This window comes from Diceros bicornis, chromosome 14 (assembly GCF_020826845.1).
Source record: "Diceros bicornis minor isolate mBicDic1 chromosome 14, mDicBic1.mat.cur, whole genome shotgun sequence".
Classification (NCBI taxonomy): Eukaryota; Metazoa; Chordata; class Mammalia; order Perissodactyla; family Rhinocerotidae; genus Diceros; species Diceros bicornis.
The window spans coordinates 43,199,306-43,220,974 of record NC_080753.1 but is presented as its reverse complement, the minus strand read 5'-3'; the positions used below and the strand labels follow the sequence as shown (position 1 = coordinate 43,220,974).

The 21,669-nt window shown below is 39.5% G+C and overlaps 1 protein-coding gene across 3 annotated transcripts in view; it reads right to left on the bottom strand.

Moving 5' to 3' along the window:
- Positions 1-21,669, bottom strand: part of LOC131414081 (cytidine monophosphate-N-acetylneuraminic acid hydroxylase) — a 106,697-nt gene that overhangs the window by 46,916 nt on the left and 38,112 nt on the right. For all 3 annotated transcript variants that reach the window (XR_009222102.1, XM_058555132.1, XM_058555131.1), the window contains exons 4-8: positions 8,131-8,240; positions 6,367-6,557; positions 2,904-3,051; positions 2,488-2,569; positions 1,564-1,701 (exon numbers count right to left, since the gene is read on the bottom strand). Coding sequence is in view for 2 of the 3 variants with exons in the window: in XM_058555132.1 (XP_058411115.1) it covers positions 1,564-1,701; positions 2,488-2,569; positions 2,904-3,051; positions 6,367-6,557; positions 8,131-8,240 (669 nt within the window). In the remaining variant the exon portion in view is untranslated. The remainder of the gene's footprint in view (positions 1-1,563; positions 1,702-2,487; positions 2,570-2,903; positions 3,052-6,366; positions 6,558-8,130; positions 8,241-21,669) is intronic.

Genomic DNA, 21,669 nt, shown 5'->3' with positions numbered 1-21,669 from the left:
GTGTGAAGATGTGAAGATGACATTTGAGTCATAGACACAGACATAGAGGGAGAGAAGCTGCTGACCACGTGGAGACCAGGGGCAATAGCACTCCAGGCAGTGGAAACAGCAAATACAAAACCCAGGGCAGGGATGTACTTGGTGAATTGGGTCTGAGGAACAAAAAAAAGTGTGGGCTGATATATAGCAAGCAATGGGGAGACAGGCAGTAAAGGAAGTTGAGGAATTAGGCAGGGCCCAGAGCATGTAGGGTACCATGTCAGGGAGCTATTCATACTATTATTGCTATGAAAATTTGATCAACACAGAAAAAGATACAGAAAAAGTTTAAGTTATCCATAACATAGCATAAACTACTATTAAACTTTTGGTATTTTACAGACCTTTTTAAATGTATGTGCATGCACTCTCACATACATACACACACTCACAGAAGAATAGGATTATGCTAGCTACCCTTTAATAGGTATATTTTGCCTCCCCAGTCACACTGTTAACTCCTTAAGGATGGCACCTTCCCTCTATCTCTCACGTGGTTACATGATCCTGGAGGCAATAAATATAGACTTGTAGAAGAATGGAAGGAACTGGACAGAAGCTTTTTTCATACTACAATTAGGGCTTTTTCTGCCACATTGCTAGAAATTGCTTACCGAACATATTAATTTATTTAGTGGACATATACTGAGCACCTACAATGCTAATATTGAGGAGACCAAAACGAACAAAATATAACACTTACACGCTGTCCCCCATCCCAACCACAGCACCACCCTTAGACCTAGATCAGAAGAGATCCTGCCTTGAACTCCACACTTTTTTTCTAGCTTTGAGATATAATTGACTTATAATATTGTATAAGTTTAAGGTATACAATGTGATGATTTGATACATGTATATATTGCTGAATGATTACCACAACAAAGTTAGATAACACCCCCATCACCTCACTTAATTACCTTTTTTTTGTGGAGTGAGAACATTTAAGATCTACTTTCTGAGCAACTTTCAAGTACATAATATAGTATTGTTAACTATAGCCACCCTAATGTACATTAGATCCCCAGAACTTATTTATCTTATAACCAGAAATTTGAACTCTTTGACCAACATCTCCCCATTTATCCTGGTAACCCCACAGTTTAGAGGGTCTTCCTCTGGCTGTGCCCTCCCCCTGTATAAGCACTCTACACGGCCAAGAGGATGTGCCCACACCAAGTTGCACATACCCTATTCTGAACTACATTCCAAGAGCAGTTAAGTCTGAATTACCAGTGTCAGACCTTTCTTGTTCTGCTCTATGGTGTACACCATGAATCCAAATGATTCTTTTTCTTGACTATTTCTGAGATTCTCCTTAATCTCCTTAGTGTTTCTTTCATGCTCCATCATTATATTTTGAGCTGGAAACTTTAGTTTGTATATCTGTGGCTTGCAAGTCTGGTTTCCCAATAAGCTTCCTCTGATGAGGGACCATGTCTTAATGATCTTTGTATTTATTCTCACAGCATTTAGCAATGTTTCATGCCTGCTCCATAGTATCACTCTGATATAAAATATTACCAGTAAATTTTCCACCACTGAAAGTCATTGGAAAGCCTGATGCTCCTCCAGCAAAATCGCTCATCATTAGAGCAACCTTTGAAGGCAGCCTTCCCCCATTGGGTCTGGTGCAGTCCACTGTATTGAGTATTTTATGACCTGTGAAAAAATAAAGTGGCATGAGTACTGAAGGTGAAATCTTGAACACCATAGTTTGAATTCCCACGCCAACAAAGTCTTCCATGTAAGTCTGTATAATCTGACTCATTTGATTATAGAAGAATTGCTTACGTCCAAGGAAAAAGAGAGAGTAAGACTCCAAAACCTAAAATCTTTAATAGCATATTTTGAATTTTCAAGTGAATAAATTCATCCTGTTTGATTCGGTGGGTTCGGGATGTCCCATGAGGACAATTAGCTTGATTCCACTCAGGGATCATAGATAGACTACTTTCCTCAGCCAGCTATCTCCAGATGTTGAGCCCAAAGGATGCAGGGAAAATACTGACTGGATCAACACATGTCTCTCAACTTTTCGTAAATTCCATTCAATGACTGTTGGGGCAGTAAAGCCACCTGCTCACATGAAAGGCAGAAGTGTATGATTATATTACAAAATAATATTTCAAGATGAAAGTAAGATATTTATTCAATAAAAGCAATTTTGAAGAAATTACTATAGGTGAAATATAGAATATCTGTTGCCTTATGAATAAAACTTTGCATCTGTCACTACATAGACTACCTTACTGGTAATTTGTTCTCTGGAAAGTTTATCTGAATAATAGCCTAATTTTCAAAGACAAGGATAGAATATACTATATCCCATGGAAAAGGAAAAGGAAAGAAGAAGATGAACACAGGATGAAATTTTGGATAGCTATTATTATCCTTCCTACCAAGAGTATTTTTGATTTTTTATTGTTGATGAGGATACAAAAGTACCTTTGTACTCCACAATAATGCAAGTGTCCATCTCAGGATGAACGCCATCCATCAAGATCATGAATCGAAGATTTTTGTCTACCTGGAATTTAACAATAAAACCAACAACTATGTATGTCAGTTTGGATTTTAACTCAATATTTGAGGAAGTTGTCACTTCTTCTGGAAAGAAATCTCCTTTATTCAGAACTGGATTTATTATCCTGTGCTATAGAGTTATACCATTGGTAAATGGAAAGAAAAAACATCTTTTATTATAGTTCAAAGATTGTATTTACACAAAGATTGTATTACACAGACAAAAATAGGCCATTGTTTTTTAAAGCAACTACTATCTAATCTTAAAGCAACTACCTCATCTAAAATTTCCCCTGAAAGCGTAACTGGAAAGTGTGGAAAGAACACAGATGTCTGACCTGCTGCCATATTCCAAATGGCACTACATTGATATTAGTCAACTGGACACCACTCTGATTCAGATTCCAAAATACAGGTCTTTCCGTGTTTCCAACATAAATGGGAATATCTGGTCTTCTCCCAGCAAGTTTCTTCAGTGTGGGGTAACTAGGATTAGAAGGAATGAAAAGGTTGAAATGTGAAAAATAAGATCATCTAGTATAAGAGACAATTTGCTCCTTACACCAACATGTTGACCAAGAAGCAAGGAACTGAGAAACCAGGCTCTCACCAGAGTCCAAAAGAAGAATTTTTTCTCAAGGCTGACTGTAAAGGTGAGGGGAATTTCCTAGAAGATTGCTCTTTGTTGTTAGACCATATAATATACCATGGTATGTATATCAACCAGGTGTGCAAATTCCATCACCCACGTTGATGCTGCTTTGAGTAGGGGTAGTTCTAACTAAGGTACAGGGTAGAAAAAGTCATGCTGAAGAGGTTTCTGGTAGATGAGGATCTCCATGATCTTAATTTTTTCTCATTCCTCAAGTAGCAGCTCCTAGTAAGAGAAAGGCCTGGACTGCAGGGCAAGGAGAACCTGTGGGTTATCCACCACTGGGGACAGTTTTTCAAACTTCAAAGCTTGATAGCCACACTTCAGTATAGAAGATGAATTTTTTGTCCTTAAGGAGAATCAGTTACCAGCTAGGCAAGACAGTAAATTTTAATGTAGAGAAAAACTACATTCGACATTTGCAGTAATCCTTCCCCAGTACACAATTAACCATCTGAGTATTTTTGAATACCTACACAGACCAAATCAACTTTCATCTATTGAGCATTCCTTATATAGAAGGATTATATACCACTGTGAGGTGTGGCAAAAAGATGAGTAATAAACAAATAAATGGCTAGATATAAATATCTATATCTATTATATTCCAAACATGGTGCTAGGCATTTTCACATGTTATTTTATTTGATTCTCACAAGAAAAAAACCTGAGTTTTTTGTTTTTATAAATGAGGAAACATATTCATAAATATACAGCTAACAAATAGTAAATTGGTATTCAAATTCAGGTTTTCTGATTCTAAACCTAGCGCCTCTTCTGTTAGAAGGCAATTCTCAACGTTAATGAATATACTATCTGGTTTAAGAATCAGACTTGCACACAGAGTAAATGTCAGGTGAAATAAGATATTTAATCCTAAGAAAAGTATAAACAAAATCTGCATATCAGCACTTACTAACTGTACTAATATTCAAGTTTCAGCATTGTATTAAAAGCTGTCCAAATAAGCAGAACCCAAGGGGAAAAAATGAGGTTTTCTTCTCTAAAAACAAAGGTCTCAAAAAGTCAAGGATTCTTTGAATTGAAGGCAATTAAAGAATTGGGTGCAGCACCTAAATTTTCTATTTTAAAGGACTTTGGGAGTTAGGATAAGTTACTTTAAAATGGATGTTTATTGCTTTGTGATTTTTCAATCGCTGACAGTTCTTACCGGCATCTATTAATAACATCATCTGTTATAATACTCACTATATCTACATAATAAAATCATATCTTTTTGACTAAAGATTGTTCTCTAAAATACATTGGCCTTTTCCTTATTTTTGTGAATCCAAGAGATTTTATTCAGTAAATGAGGGTCAGGCAAGAGGAATGGGGACAAATGACCCTGATGTTTATTAGTTGTCTAAGCAAGAGTCAAAAAGTAAGAGTCTATCAAGGAAATAGACTCAAAGGAGTGAAAATTACAAGCTTCGGTAACTTTTCAGTAATAAACTATTGGCAATACATAGCACAACCAATGCGTTGTGATACTATGGTTGAGAACTGGTGTTTTAATGCCTAACGACTTTGCCCACACAAGCCCCTGCAATCAAAACTAAATTAGTTTCCAAGATAGTGGTTGAGAAAAACCGGACTAAATCACATGAAAAGTTCTTACCCTCCCTAAAATTCAGTGTATTCCCATGGAATGTTTATCTTTAGGGCTTTAGGTAATTGCATCTTGTAACAGGCATTATAAAGCAATCACCTCATTTATGTGATATTGTTCTCTCTATATAAGCTACACAAAATTACCACCACACACCACTGTTATTACGCAATGCATGAACCCAGGGCTGTCATAACCCTGAAGCTGTACAACTTTAGTTCCAGAAGCTTGTGTGGTACAAAGGCATCATGCAGTAGACAAGTAGATTTTTAATCGTAGCACCACAATGCCCCAGTGAGTTGTGGTCAATTTAGAAGTGTGTTGCAAGTAATTTGTTACTAAAGCAGTTAATTACTTAAGTTTTTAAACCATTTCCTTCAAAAAAATAAATGAGAACAAACCTGTCCCTTAGATGCCGTATGCTTTGACATAGAGAATCAAGAGGCCAGTCAACCAGCAAACAACATATTTTCCCTAACCACGGAACATTTCTATCAAAGTGTGTCCCACATATGAACTTTGTCGTGTAAGATCACATGGAAAAAAAAAAGTTGAAACTGCCTCATTTAGAACATTGTGGGCATTGCTGTGTATTTATATCGGCAACACAGCAGTAGTGATACAAACTTCTAAAAAAGGTTGAACAAACATGACCCTGTAACTAAGCCAGGGGATTGGGAATATGACCCTCCCTCTTCTGTTAACAGTTCCTTCACAGACGTGTGTGGTTTTGTAAGTGAAAGTTCTTCTGTCTCCTGCCTGTTTGATTGCCTGGGTTAGGGAAGTTTCAGTTCCCACCATCAGTATGACATTGCTCTGGTTTTAACGAAGTGTTGGATGAGGTTGAATCAGGGTTAAAAAGTCAGGACTGCAGCATTGTTGGGGTGCTATAAATCAGGAGATGGTACACCCCAGTGACCTGCTGCTGTAAGCCAAGGATAGTTTTTATCTTTTTAAAATGGTTGAAGAGAAAATCAAAAGGACATGAAAATTATGTGGTATTCATGTGTCATTGTCCACAGATAAGGTTTTGCTGGAATGCAGTCAGGCTCATTCAGGACTGCCTATAGCCGCTTTTATGCTGCAACACAGCAGAGTGGTTACAACTCCAGGCATATGGTTTATAAAGCCTAAAACATTTACTCTCTGGCCTTTTTATACAAAATGTGTGCTGATTCCTGCTATAAATGTTGAACTGAAAAAGGAAGTCAACTTTGATGATCCTTAAACCTAGACTTTACCAAGTGGCCTGCGAGTGGGAAGTGAGAGGATAGAAGGATTATTAACCCTGTCCCCCCCTTCCCCAATAGCTCCTTCTTCACTCCCACTGGTGTCAAGTGTGGAAGCACTTTTAAAATTATGCTATGCAAGTGTAAGCATTTGCCTAAATTAGTCCTCTAAAGATCTAAATTAGTCCTCTTTTTATCTTTCCAACTGACCCTACCTCAAAGTGAGTAATGATCGCAAAAGAACCCGAAAACAGGTTATGCCTTTACTGCAAGATTTTCTTATGTGTTGAGCACTCAGACTTCGTTACCTCAGATGGTCTGAGTGCATGTGACTGATGTAAATTAGGTCCGCTTGGCACAGCCTCTCCAGCCAGTCAGATGGAGGCTCATGTAGCAACCACCATCCTCGGGCAAAAGCAGGACCAGTTAACCAAGGGTCAAACACCATCCTCTTGTCTCCCAGCTTGAGGTCCATGCAGGCGTGAGTGAGGTATGTTATCTGTGGGAAGAGAGTGAGATTCAGATTATCGCATCATTCCTGGCCAGCAGCAATGAACTGAAAGGTTTGGTCTGGTTAGCTGACCAAGGCGTGTTGGAGAACTTTGCTCCCAAGCATGTTCAGGCAAATGGGACTCAAGTGAGACTCAGCAGCAGTCTTTAGATAAAACACAATTCCCAGGACAGGTCAGTACTTTATTAGAACAAAAATTCTCATGGCTAGTTTTAGACGTTAAGCCAATTGATTTACCTAGATTTACTCCATTTAAATTCGCTCCTGCATACTTATGTACAATTTACACTGCAGAATATCTTTTGTCACCAGTCCTTCAAAGCACAATTTACAAGGAAGGGCAGTTACAAATATTATGGCAGACACTGGAGGATTTAAACACCAGAGTGGCTGTGAATAGGTATATGAATGAATGATTCCTGGTGAGTTTGGGTGGGTTGGCATAGCCTGGCGAAACAGGCTTGCAAGGCTTTCTCTACTAAATTACCTGCTGACTCACTCAGGATGTCAGGGTCCTCTGAGAATGGCAATAAACAAGGACTCAGAGAGGGGCACAGACTGGAGGACTCCAAATCAACCACTCATTCCCTTTCCATGGTCTGGCTTATCCGCAGGAAAAAAGGAGTGCACCAAGAAGCAGAGATAAGGTAACAGAAACTCCAGCGTGAAAAGCCAACAAAGAGAGTGAGGAGGGATCAAGGAACCCAATTCCATTTTATTATGCATTTATTCTAAATAGGTTCCCAGTTATTTCCCCAAAAAGTAACTGCCCATTTTTACAAGCTTCCCAAATATTCCAGAAAAATTAATTTTTGATCATTTACCTCTCCCAAACTACCAAAGTGTTGCTCTGGAGGAAACTCTCTTCTGAAGCTAGGAAAATGCACAAGGTTTGTAAAAGATCTTAGGGCAATGTTCAGAAATATACAACTGGCCATTTTATCTGACAGAGAGCTGGTATCAAGGGCACTGTCTAAACTTCCCTCAATAGTTTTGCATGACTCTCCTTTGGAACTTCCTCTAAAGATTTGTTTTTGTTTTTGTTTTTCTGAGGAAGATCAGCCCTGAGCTAACATCCATGCCAATCCTTCCTCTTTTTGCTGAGGAAGACTGGCCCTGAGCTAACATCCATGCCTACCTTCCTGCATTTCATGTGGGATGCCGCCACAGCACGGCCTAACAAGCAGTGCGTCGGTGCGCGCCTGGGATCTGAACCCAGGCTGCCAGCAGCGGAGCGCGCGCACTTAACTGCTAAGCCACGGGGCCGACACCTTGTTTTTATTCTTGTTTTTGTTTCTGGATATATTTCCTTGCAATCTCTGCTAAGTTCTGGGGGTTCCTAAAAAATTTGCTCAAGACTTCAGAATAACTATTATATGTCCCAACTAGCCACCTCAAAGAGTATTCAAGGTAATATAGGAGGGAAATATATATAAAAATGGGCATCTTAGTTTTATTTTATATATATAATATAGTATATATATGCACACACATATACATAAATGGACATCTTAGTTTTACTTTTGTTTTTAAGAATATTCTAATTTTAATGTTTCTTTACCTGTACTTCCCCAAAGGCTAAATCTTCAGGAGACCTGGGCTCTGAATCCCAGGGATTAGGAGGATTCAGTTCTAGAAGTAAAAGTCCATTTTCTTCATCCACTTCAACAACTAGAACCAAAGGGGAACAAATCTGGATTAACAACAAAAATGACTTTTTTTTTTAAGCGCTTTCTTTTTTTTTGTTTTTTTTGTGAGGAAGATCAGCCCTGAGCTAACATCCATGCCAATCCTTTCTCTTTTTGCTGAGGAAGACCAGCCCTGAGCTAACATCTATTGCCAATCCTCTGCCTTTTTTTCCCTTTTTCTCCCCAAGGCCCCAGTAGATGTATGTCATAGTTGCACATCCTTCTAGTTGCTGTATGTGGGCCGCAGCCTCAGCATGGCCCGACAAGCGGTGTGTCGGTGTGCGCCCGGGGTTCCGAACCCAGGCTGCCAGTAGCGGAGCACGCGCACTTAACCGCTAAGCCACGGGGCTTGCCCCAAAAATGACTTTTAAAAAGCATCACTGAAATACAAATGCATGAAACAAAAATCAAAGGAAAATCAAAACAAAAGTCAATACTCATTTGTGTCAAGCAATATCTGCTGAGACAAGGTCTTAAACAAAGCCAATTCATTTCTTTATCCATATTACACGTAAGGAACTCATGAGATCTCAGTCATGTCAGGGACACAGACACACACAAACAACTTCATTAATACAATTAAGTGAATGATTGATGGAGATGAGTTCAGGTGCTAAGGGAGTATATAGGAAGGAGTGCCTAGTTGTAAGAGTCAAAGCAAATTTCAAATAGGAAGTAATCCTCCAGCTAGACTTGAAAGATGAGGTATTTGGGGCAGACAAAAGAATATGCTGATGTGAAGCAGAAGAGATGAGAGAACAGCATGTACAAAGACATGGGGCATGGGACAGCTTGATATTCACAAGGTGAACTGTAATTTATGACCAAGGAAAATGGTGTTTGAGCCAGGCAAGACAGGCCGGAGTAGGTCACAAAGGACCCTAGATACCATGTTAACAGGGAGTTTGGATTTTATCTTGCGGCAATGAGGTGTCAATGAAAAGTTTTAAGCAATTGTGGCAGACACTGCTGGTAGCCTGCACAAAACCTATTCTCTCCTTCCTCCTTATTATTAGCATCCTAATTTTTTTTTAGGAGTGGTGATATGCCTATCTAAAGATCACGATTTCCCAGATCCCCTTGCAGTTACGAGTGGCCATAGACATACAGTATATATAGTTCTGGCCAGTGACATGTAAGCAGAAGTCTACTAGTGAGACTTCTAGGAACACTTTTATTTTTCTGACAAAGAGGAACAAACTCAAGGGACCTGCACTGTTTGCCCTTTATCTTTCCCCTCTTTAATTTGGAACTTGGTTGCCATGCCTGGAGGAGTAGGAGCCATCTTGAGACCCTGAGGAAAACAGCCAGATACTAAGGATGACAGAGCAGGAAGATAGAAGGAACTTGGCTCCTTGATAAGCTGTGGAACAGTCATAGTGCCCAGGACTGCCTGCTTTCCAACTTCTTGTGCTGTAAGAAAAACAACCTCCTATATGATCAGGCCACTCTTATTTGGGTTTTCTGTTACAACAGCCAAAAGCAATACCTAACTGCTATAGCAAGGGAGTATTAAAATCAGAACTTAATTTTAGAAAGACCACTGTGAGACACATGGGGAGGACCAATTGGCGGGAGGCAGGACCATATTTGAGAGTTCTCACCATAGTTTTGGGAGGCCATCAGCAAACCTGTCATGGGCATGGGCTCAGGAGACAGATGGCCTTGTTTGGAACTCTCACTCTCCCACTTAATACTTAATAGCTGGGTGACCTCGGGCAAGTTACTTGATTTCTCCATTCTTCTGTATTTTTATCTTTAACCCTAGCTACCTCCAAGGACAGTTAATCCTAATAAATGCCAGCAATTTTATTAATTGCTAAATGAAAGCAAATGAGGTCCTAGACCAAAGCAGTCTCTGTGGAAATGGTTTCACCACCCTGCCCTCAAAGAAAAGCATTTTCCTACTTTCTTCAAAGTATATAAAAAATGTTTTGCCTGCAAGTTTTTTTTTCATTCTTTTTTTTTTTTATGGTGGTAACATTGGTTTATAACATTGTATAACTTTCAGGTGTACATCATTATATTCTATTTATGCATAGATTACATCATGTTCACCACCCAAATACTAATTACAATCCATCACTACACACATGTGCCTGCACTTTTCAAATGAATATTAATTATGCTCACTTTGACACAACTGCTATGGAAGACACTGAGGTAAAAATTACCCATAAAATGAAAAATGGTGCGTTTTAGAATTTTCCCCAGTAGTTGTGAACAAAGATTTACATATTCTGTCAAACTTCAATTTTCAGGGTCATTGTGAGGGATTATACTAAAGAAAAAGTTGAAAACTTAAAGAATTACCTCCCCCAAAGTCTGTTTTTCTCTATCACTTCCCTGGCCTCACACTCATGACTGTGTACTTAGATTCTCCCTCTCTGCCCCTGGCAAATTGATGACTCATTTAGACAGTGTCCCTGGAAAGCTCTCCCTGGTATTAGCACTACCAGCTCACTGGCTTCACTGGGGACTCAGATGTCACCTTATCACAGAGGGCTTTCTGACCACTCTGTCTCAAAGAGCACTCTCTAGCCCACAACAGTCCTATCCCTCTCCAGCCCTCCAGCCCTCAATATTTTTCTTCCTTGTCCTTATCATCACTGGACATATTATATGTCGTTTGCTTATGGTCTGTCTCCCCTACAAGATATAAGCTCCAGAAAGGCTGCACATCCTCCTCTCTCAGCCTAGGCCCTGCTCCTGCCCAGACCTGGTACATTAAGTTGGGAAATTTAAATATAGGATTATCTCAATATAAGCTAAAAATAACATTTATTTCTTAATTTTTAAAAGAGCGCTTTAAAAACTAGAAACATGATTGCAGCAGATAGCTTCCACTGGACCCTACAGACCCACTCTTTTCTACCTCTCTCCACTCTTGTTCACCTGCTCTCTGCTTCAGAGGTTGACTCATATGGACCACATCAAAGGGTTCTCACATCTTCTGCCTTCTAGGTGAGTTTGGTCAGTGCGAAGCCCCAGGGTGAGATGATGAGACAATTCAGTGAGGTTGGGTTGTATATTCCTCTGCCTCTTTCCTCCTAAGGTCGCTTTAACCTAGACTGTGTTCTGGGCACTGACAGAAGTCACAGCTCATCTCATGGAGGCCTGTTCTTTACGACTCTCTTCCAGATTCTGGAAACTGCTTCCCTCCTCATCCCTTTGGGCCAAAAGATGGATAATTTGGTTGCTATTAACTCCAGGTTACTCCACCTGCCCCTGTGATGCTCCTACATCCACATCTTATAAAAAGTCCTTTTGTGAATACATCCTCTTCAAATTATCCTTATTTAGGATGCCATCTGCTTTCCTTTTGTGAATCTAACTAATGAAATAACTAAGAATAGCTATCTTGAAACCCCAAATTCAGAAGCATGATTATCTGTGGGGGATTACCCCTGGGGAGATATAGGATGTGATCAAGGAAAGTGACAAAAGATCTTCCCTTGTTAGTGTTTTATGTCTTAAGGTGAGTGCTGGTACATGGGTTTTCACTCTATTGTTTTTTATACATTTTAAATATTGCTTAAGAATTTAATAAGAACAATATTTTTCTTAGTAATAGTTATTTAATAGTGAGACACAAATGGCTTTCTTAATAAAATCAGGAACACACAAAGAATGCTTGATATCACCATTATTATTTAACTATGTTCTTGAAAATGCAGTGGTATAATAAAGAGCCACATTATTATTATTTCCAGGTTATACGATTGCTAGAAAACAGTGTCATGAGATAGAAAGAATGCTGATTTTGGAAAGATCTGGGTTGGAATCCTGACTCTGCTGCTTATTAGCATTATCCTGAGCTTCAGTTTCCTGATTTGCAAAATAAGATCATGATACACACGCTTCATAGAGTTGTTGTGGGATTCAATGAGATGATAGATCCTCAAGTGTCTAGCACTATGCCTGGTACAGAGAGGGCATTTAATAAATAATGGTATTATTTAGATAATTATTTTACCTTCAAGGAATGAATAGAGTTAAAAAGAAAGCTCGGTATTAGACAAACGAATCTATAGACTAGCAAATACTAGTTAGAAAACATAATGGTATTCTGAGACTCAGAAAACTCCTGCACTGGTACCCACTCAAGGATTTTCCTTCGTCAGAATTTTTCTCTGTCAAGAAAAGTAGAAGAAAGTAAGAATCTATATCTCTTGACTATTGTTCCAAAGCAAGTACTATAAAGGTCTTTATGCCCCTTGCACAAAGATAAATTGCACATATGCAGAAGAAGAACGTAACATCTGCCAAGTCCCTGCATCTATAAAGTAGTGAGAATGTAGTATACTTATTTTGACCTCACATGCTGAAAAAGGTCATTTGGGTTATAACAGTATCTATCCAGAAGAATAAACAAATGGAATTCCTTAAAACCTTTTGATAAGGAATAATAATGAGAAAGAATTAGAACAAAAACATATTAGAAAACTATAATAGGGCCAGCCCTGTGGCTTAGCGGTTAAGTGCATGCGCTCCACTGCTGGCGGCCCAGGTTCGGATCCCGGGCGTGCACTGACGCATCGCTTCTCCGGCCATGCTGAGGCCGCGTCCCACGTACAGCAACTAGAAGGATGTGCAGCTATGACGTACAACTATCTACTGGGGCTTTGGGGGAAAAAAGGAGGAGGATTGGCAATAGATGTTAGCTCAGAGCCGGTCTTCCTCAGCAAAAACAAAGAGTAGGATTAGCATGGATGTTAGCTCACGGCTTATCTTCCTCACAAAAAAAATAAAATAAATAAATAAATAAATTATTGGTTATTGACATAAGGACAGTCAAGAAGATGGTTCTAATTAAACAACTGTTTAATATATTCCAGAGGAAAGACCATAAATTGGTGGGAAAGGAAGGGCTATCTAACAAATGATGCTGTGGCAATTGGTTAGCTAAATATTCCAGATGGTTAAAGACACAAAGAAAAGCAACCAAGTCATTAAAGAGTATGATAAAATAGAATATCAAAGGGATCTTCTTTGATAGAGTAGAATAGAATAGAATATCTAAGAATATCTGATAGAATAGAAGATAGAATAGAATATCTAAGTTTAACAGCAATGGAAACAACTCCAGTAGAAAATCTGAATAGATACATATGTAAAATGAAAGCATTCTAACATCAAATTGGAAAACTGGCAAACGCATTTAGAAAATATTAGCATCACATTTGAAAGACAAATGCAATTTAAAACAATGAGACGCTGGGGCTGCCTGGTGGTGCAGCGGTTAAGAGCACGTGCTCCGCTGCAGCGGCCCGGGGTTCACAGTTTCGGATCCCAGGTGCGCACCAATGCACCACTTGTTAAGCCATGCTGTCGCAGCATCCCATATAAAGTAGAGGAAGATGGGCATGATTGTTAGCCCAGGGCCAGTCTTCCTCAAGGAAAAAAGAGGAGGATTGGCATCGGATGTTAGCTCAGGGCTAGTCCTCCTCACAAAAAAACAAAAACAATGAGATGCTATTTTTTGCCTCAAATGAGAAAAGTCTAATCTAAGACTGAGAACTGGTAAGCCTGAGCTGTTAAGGTATGAGGAAAAAAAAAGTCAGGCTCTTATACTAATAGGTAAGAGCAAAAAATGGTCCATTCCAAAGAATAGATGGTAATGCAATACGTATTAAAGAACGGAAGAATGGAGAGGCGGAGTCAAGATGGCGGCGTAAGCAGACTCGGAACTCACCTCCTCCCGTGGACACAGCCAATTTACAACTACACGTGGAAGAATTACCACTGAGACAGAACTGAAAACTGGATAAGAGGAACTCCTGCAACAACGGACAATCCTAACTGAGGTGGAAGAGGCAGAGACTCCCTTCTGGAGAGAAAAAACGCCACCTTCACAAGCCGCCAGCTTCACGGCCGCGGGAGCAGCTCACAGGTACGCAGCCTCCCTGGAGGCGCGGGGCCCTGAGCCGGGGAGCACTCCCGCTGTGGGCATTTTGTGGACCCAGCACAATCGAGACCAGCGGCATAATATCTGACTTTGCCTGTTTCTAAAACATTGGGGAGTACCCCCAGAAAACCGGGTTCACAAAGAAACTAAAACTGGCTCTTATAGGGCCCGCGTGCAAACTCACCCGTTTCAGAAAGCATCCTAAAATCACCAGAAAGAAAGGTGCACAGTGCTGTGGTGAAAAGAGACTCACCTAATAGGCCCTGAGTGCATCTCCTTGAGGGGTGAGACCTCTCCAGGGACTGGGACATTGGCGGCGGCCATTGTTGTGGCCCGGTGTGGGCGTGCTGACACAGACGCCACTGGAGTTCTCCCTGAGGCCTGCTAGCCCACGGTCTGCCCCACCCACTAGAGCACCGATTTAATCCAGCTCAGCCAGGGCAGGCAGCCCACCCTAGAGACTGGCCCCACCCAACAACAAGCCCTCAGGCAACTTGTGGTCCCGCATAGATTGGTGACTGGATTCTCTGCAGCCTGGCAACTGAGCCGACTTGAGCGGGGCAGGGTGTGCACAAAGAGCGGGTGGAGAGTGTGGGGCGGTGGCGGAGTGTGTGGGGCTCCCACAGTGGAGAGACTGGGTCCGCTTGGGGAGGTCGGGGCGCTCACACAGGGCAGGACTGTGTTGACTGTGTGTGCGGACCTGTGGGCAGCAGGGTTTGTCAGCTGCAGAAGACTTGTGCTTCTCAAATAGCCACATAGGAGGTTTGCCCCACCTTCCAAAGCCTGAAACGATTGGGTGCTCCTCTGCCTGAGGCCAGCCGCACCCAGCTGCAATCCTCAGAGAGCTGACAAGAGACCTAACAGGCTAGAGGCTTACAGCAATTGTAAGGCCCTGAGCCTAACAACCTGCCACGCTGGGGGCCTACTCACGTAAAAGAAATACTGCAACACAAATGTGGTATTAGAACTTGCAGCCAACTGTGCTGGGGCTCCCCACACCTGATAAAGAGACTGAAGGGCCCACAACAACTACAAACAGCTGAGCATTACAACAGCTGGCCAGGAGCATAACTTGGCCTCCCTGGGTGCCTACAGGGAGAGCAAACAGGCCACAACAGAAGGACACACGTAGCCCACATAGGGGTCACCCCTGGAACATTGAGAACTGAGGGAAGCACACTGGAAGCCTCCTAAGCCATCACTTACATAAGGTCACCTATCCAAGAGCAGGAGACGTAGCTGACCTACCTAATACGTAGACACATGCACAGGGAAAGAGGCAAAGTGAGGAGGCAAAGGAATACATTCCAAGTAAGGGAACAGGACAAGACCCCAGAAAAGGAACTAAGTGAAACAGAAATGAGCAACCTACCCGACAGAGAGTTCAAACTAAGAGTGTTAAGGATGCTCACTGATCTGGGGAGAAGAATAGACAAACTCAGTGAGAATGTCAACAAAGAAATGGAAGATATAAAAAAGAACCAATCAGAAATGAAGAATACAATACTGGAAATGAAAAATTCATTAGAGGGGCTCAAAAGCAGAGTAGAGGATACAGAAGAACGGATCTGTGAGCTGGACAAAAGACTACAAGAAGTTACTCAAGGTGAACAGGTAAAAGAGAAAAGAATTAAAAAGAGTGAGGACAGTCTGAGGGACCTCTGGGACAACATCAAGCGCACTAACATCCGTGTTATAGGTGTCCCGGAAGGAGAAGAGCGAGACAAGGGGGCAGAGAATCTATTTCAAGAAATAATAGATGAAAACTTCCCTAACCTAAGGAAGGAAACAGACATCCAGGTACAGGAAGCACAGAGAGCCCCAAACAAGATAAACCCAAAGAGGCCCACACCAAGACACATCATAATCAAAATGTCCAGAATTAAAGATAAAGAGAGAATCCTAAAAGCCGCAAGAGAATGTCACGTTACATACAAAGGAAACCCCATAAGACTATCAGCTGACTTCTCAGCAGAAACCTTACAGGCTAGAAGAGAATGGCGTGATATATTTAAAGTGCTAAAAGGAAAAAACTTACAGCCAAGAATACTCTACCCAGCAAGGTTATCATTCAAAATGGAAGGAGAGATCAAAAATTTCCCAGACAAGCAAAAATTAAAGGAGTTTGTCACCAAGAAACCAGTGCTACAAGAAATGTTAAAGGGACTGATTTAAGGGGAAAAGAGAAGACTACAAATAGGAAAAATTATCTATTTGCATGATTAGAACGTAATGGATACAAATACACAAAAAAGAGGTTAGATATGATATCAAAAACATAAAAGGAGGGAGGAGGGGAGTTAAGAGTACAGCTTTCAGACAGAGGTCAAACTAAAGTGACCATCAATTCTGTATAGAAGAAGAAAGGAACAGAGAAGGACAACTAAAACACTGAGAAAAAAAAAAGTTAAAAAATGGCAGTAAGTACATACTTATCAATAGCTACTTTAAACGTCAATGGACTAAATGCTCCAATTAAAAGGCATAGGGTGGCTGACTGGATAAAAAAATAAGAGCCATATATATGCTGCATACAACAGACACACTTCAGACCTAAAGACACTCACAAACTGAAAGTGAAGGGATGGAAAAAGATACTCCACGCAAATGGCAATGAAAAGAAAGCTGGCGTAGCAGTACTCATATCAGACAAAATAGACTTTAAAACAAAAACTGTAAAAAGAGACAAAGAAGGGCATTACATAATGATCAAGGGAACAATCCAACAAGAGGATATAACACTTGTAAATATCTACACACCCAATGTAGGCGCACCTAAATATATAAAGCAATTATTAACAGACATAAAAACAGAAATAGACAGTAACACAATAATAGTAGGGGACTTGAACACTCCACTTACACCAATGGATAGATCATCCAAACAGAAGATCAATAAGGAAACATTGGCCTTAAATGACACACTAGAACAGATGGACCTAGTAGATATATACAGAGCATTCCATCCAAAAACTGAAGAATACACGTTCTTTTCAAATGCACATGGAACATTCTCCAGGATTGATCACATATTAGGCCACAAAACAAGTCTCCATAAATTTAAGAAGATTGAAATAATACCAAGCATCTTTTCTGACCACAATGGTATGAAATTAGAAATCAACAATAGGAAGAAAATCAGAAAAGCCACAAATACGTGGAGATTAAACAAAATGCTACTGAACAATGACTGGGTTAATGAAGAAATCAAAGAAGAAATCAAAAAATACCTGGAGACAAATGAAAATGAAAATACGACATGCCAGAATTTATGGGATACAGCAAAAGCGGTACTAAGAGGGAAGTTTATAGCGATACAGGCCTATCTCAACAAACAAGAAAAATCTCAAATAAACAATCTAACAATGCACCTAAAGGAACTGGAAAAAGAAGAACAAACAAAGCCCAAAATCAGTAGAAGAAGGGAAATAATAAAAATCAGAGCAGAAATAAATGAAATAGAGACCAAAAAAACAATAGAAAACATTAATAAAACCAAGAGCTGGTTCTTTGAAAAGGTCAAGAAAATTGACAAATCTTTAGCTAGACTCACCAAGAAAAAAAGAGAGAAGGCACAAATAAGTAAACTCAGAAATGAAAGAGGAGAGGTTACAACAGACACCTCAGAAATACAAAGGATTATAAGAGAATACTATGAAAAGCTATATGCCAACCAATTCGACAATCTGGAAGAAATGGATAAATTCCTAGAATCGTGCAACCTTCCAAAACTGGATCAAGAAGAAGTAGAGAATTTGAATAGACCAATCACCAGTAAGGAGATCGAAACAGTAATCACAAGCCTCCCCAAAAATAAAAGTCCAGGACCAGATGGCTTCCCTGGTGAAGTCTACCAAACATACAAAGAAGACGTAATACCTATCCTTCTCAAACTCTTCCAAAAAATTGAGGAGGGGGGGAAGCTCCCTAACTCATTCTACGAAGCTGACATTACCCTGATACCAAAACCAGACAAGGACAACACAAAAAAAAAGAAAATTACAGGCCAATATCACTGATGAACATCGATGCAAAAATCCTCAACAAAATACTAGCAAATCGCATACAACAATATGTTAAAAAGATTATACACCATGATCAAGTGGGATTTATTCTAGGGATGCAGGGATGGTTTAACATTCGCAAATCAATTAACGTAATACACCACATTAATATAAATGAAGAAGAAAAATCACATGATCATCTCAATAGATGCAGAGAAAGCATTTGACAAGATACAGCATCCATTTATGATAAAAACTCTGAATAAAATGGGGATAGAAGGAAAGTATCTCAACATAATAAAGACCATATATGAGAAACCCACAGCTAATATCATCCTCAATGGTGAAAAACTGAAAGCCATCCCTCTAAGAACAGGAACCAGACAAGGATGCCCACTGTCACCACTCCTATTTAACATAGTACTGGAAGTCCTAGCCAGAGCAATCAGGCAAGAGAAAGAAATAAAAGGAATCCAAATTGGAAAGGAAGAAGTGAAACTGTCACTATTTGCAGATGACATGATTTTATATATAGAAAACCCTAAAGAATCCACCAGAAAACTTTTAGAAGTAATAAACGAATATGGTAAAGTTGCAGGAGACAAAATCAACATACAAAAATCAGTTGCATTTCTATACACTAACAACGAAGTAGCAGAAAGAGAAATTAAGAATACCATCCCATTTACAATTGCAACAAAAAGAATAAAATACCTAGGAATAAACTTAACCGAAGAGATGAAAGATCTGTACACCGAAAACTATAAAACATTCCTGAAAGAAATCGAAGAAGACACAAAGAAATGGAAAGATACTCCGTGCTCTTGGATTGGAAGAATTAACATAGTTAAGATGTCCATACTTCCTAAAGCCATCTATAGATTCAATGCAATCCTTATCAAAGTTCCAACAACATTTTTCACAGAAATAGAACAAAGAATCCTAAAATTTATATGGAACAACCAAAGACTACGAATAGCTAAAGGAATCCTGAGAAAAAAGAACAAAGCTGGAAGTATCACACTCCCCGATTTCAAAATATACTACAAAGCTATAGTAACCAAAACAGCATGGTACTGGCACAAAAACAGACACACAGATGAATGGAATAAAATCAAAAGCCCAGAAATAAACCCACACATCTATGGACAGCTAATCTTTGACAAAGGAGCCAAGAACATACAACGGAGGAAAGAAAGTCTCTTCAACAAATGGTGTTGGGAAAACTGGATAGCCATATGCAAAAAAATGAAAGTAGACCCTTACCTTACACCATGCACAAAAATTAACTCCAAATGGATTAAAGACTTGAATGTAAGATCTGAAACTGTGAAACTTCTAGAAGAAAACATAGGCAGTACACTCTTCGACATTGGTCTTAGCAACATCTTTTCAAACACCACGTCTGACCGGGCAAGAGAAACAATAGATAAAATAAACAAATGGGACTACCTCAAACTAAAAAGCTTCTGCACATCAAAGGAAACCATCAACAAAACGAAAAGACAACCTAACAATTGGGAGAAGATATTTGCAAACCATACATCTGATAAGGGCTTAATCTCCAAAATATATAAAGAACTCATGCATCTCAACAACAAAAAAACTCCCAACCCAATTAAAAAATCGGCAAAAGACCTGAACAGACATTTCTCCAAAGAAGATATGCAGATGGCCAACAGACACATGAAAAGATGTTCAAAATCACTAACTATCAGGGAAATGCAAATCAAAACTACAATGAAATATCACCTCACGCCCGTCAGAATGGCTATAATTAACAAGACAGGAAACAACATGTGTTGGAGAGGATGTGGAGAGAAGGGAACTCTCATACACTGCTGGTGGGAGTGCAAACTGGTGCAGCCACTATGGAAAACAGCATGGAGATTCCTCAAAAAATCAAGCATAGAACTACCATATGATCCAGCTATTCCACTGTTGGGTATTTATCCAAAGAGCTTGAAAACACCAATTTGTAAAGGTACATGCACCCCTGTGTTCATTGCGGCGTTATTCACAATAGCCAAGACTTGGAAGCAACCTAAGTGCCCATCAAGGGACGAATGGATAAAGAAGCTGTGGTATATATACACAATGGAATACTACTCAGCCATAAGAAACGAGGAAATCCAGCCATTTGTGACAACATGGATGGACATTGAGGGTATAATGCAAAGTGAAATAAGTCAGAGGGAGAAGGTCAAATACCGTATGATTTCCTTCATTAAGTAGTAGGTAATAACAACAGTAAACAAACACATAGGGACAGAGATTGGATTGGTGGTTACCAGAGGGGAAGGGGGGAGGGAGGAGGGTGAAAGGGATAATTTGGTACATGTGTGTGGTGATGGGTTGTAATTAGTATTTGGGTGGTGAACATGATGTAATCTATGCAGAAATAGAAGTACAATGATGTACACCTGAAATTTTTACAATGTCATAAACCAATGTTACTGCAATAAACAAAAAATTTAAAAAAAAAAAAAGAAGAACGGATGAATGGATTATGGACTCATTCATTCATTTAGGATCTGAAGTGACGAGGATCGTGTTAGTCATAATTTTCAGTTCATGATACATTATATTTGGTCCACACAAAGCTCCTCATTCATTCATTCATTCCCTTTATCTCTGTTTCCCACTCTCATTTCCCTTTCCTCCCCTACAGGCTACCATTTGAATGTTCGTGAAAAATGTGTATTATATTGTGTGTGTGAATTTTTAATTTATATAAATGGTAGTGGGTCTCTAGTCTTTTTTTTACTCTTTTTCACTAAACACTATGTTTTTAAGATTCAGCCATGTTGCCATATGTACATGTTGCCATATGTATCTAGTCCACTTCTTCTAACTGCAGTTTAGTATTTCATGGCGCACGTCTACCACATTTTACCTATGTACTCTCCCAATGGTCGACTCCCAGATTCTGTCACAATGGGATTTCTTTGGGATATAAACAGAAGTGGGAGTGACGGATCATAGTGAATTCACAACTCTCCTCCTTGAGCGTTGTCAGATTACTTTCCAGAATGGCTGCACCAGCCACACTCCCCCTACATGCATAAGGATTTCTATATCCCTGCATCTCTGACAACATTTGGCATCATCTTAGTTTCTAACATTTACCAGTGAAAAATAAGTAAAGTGATACCCTATTGCTTTATTTTGCAGTTCTCTGATAATTAGCGAGTTTGAGCAATTCTTCACATGCTTATTAGCCTTTTAGGATTCTTATTCTGTAAAATGCTAGCTCATGTCCTTCCTCATTTTTATATTGGATTTCCTGTCTTTTCCTTGTCAATTTGTATTACTTCCTCCTATATGCTAGATAATATTCTCTTGTTGGTTGTAAATATCACAAAATAATCTCCCAAATTATCATATGTCTTTTAACTTTGTCCATGGTGTCCTTCATTTAATAGAAATTTTTAGTATCAATAGAATCATATTCATCAATTTTTAATTTTTTCATTTCTTCCCCTCTGAGCTATACTTTT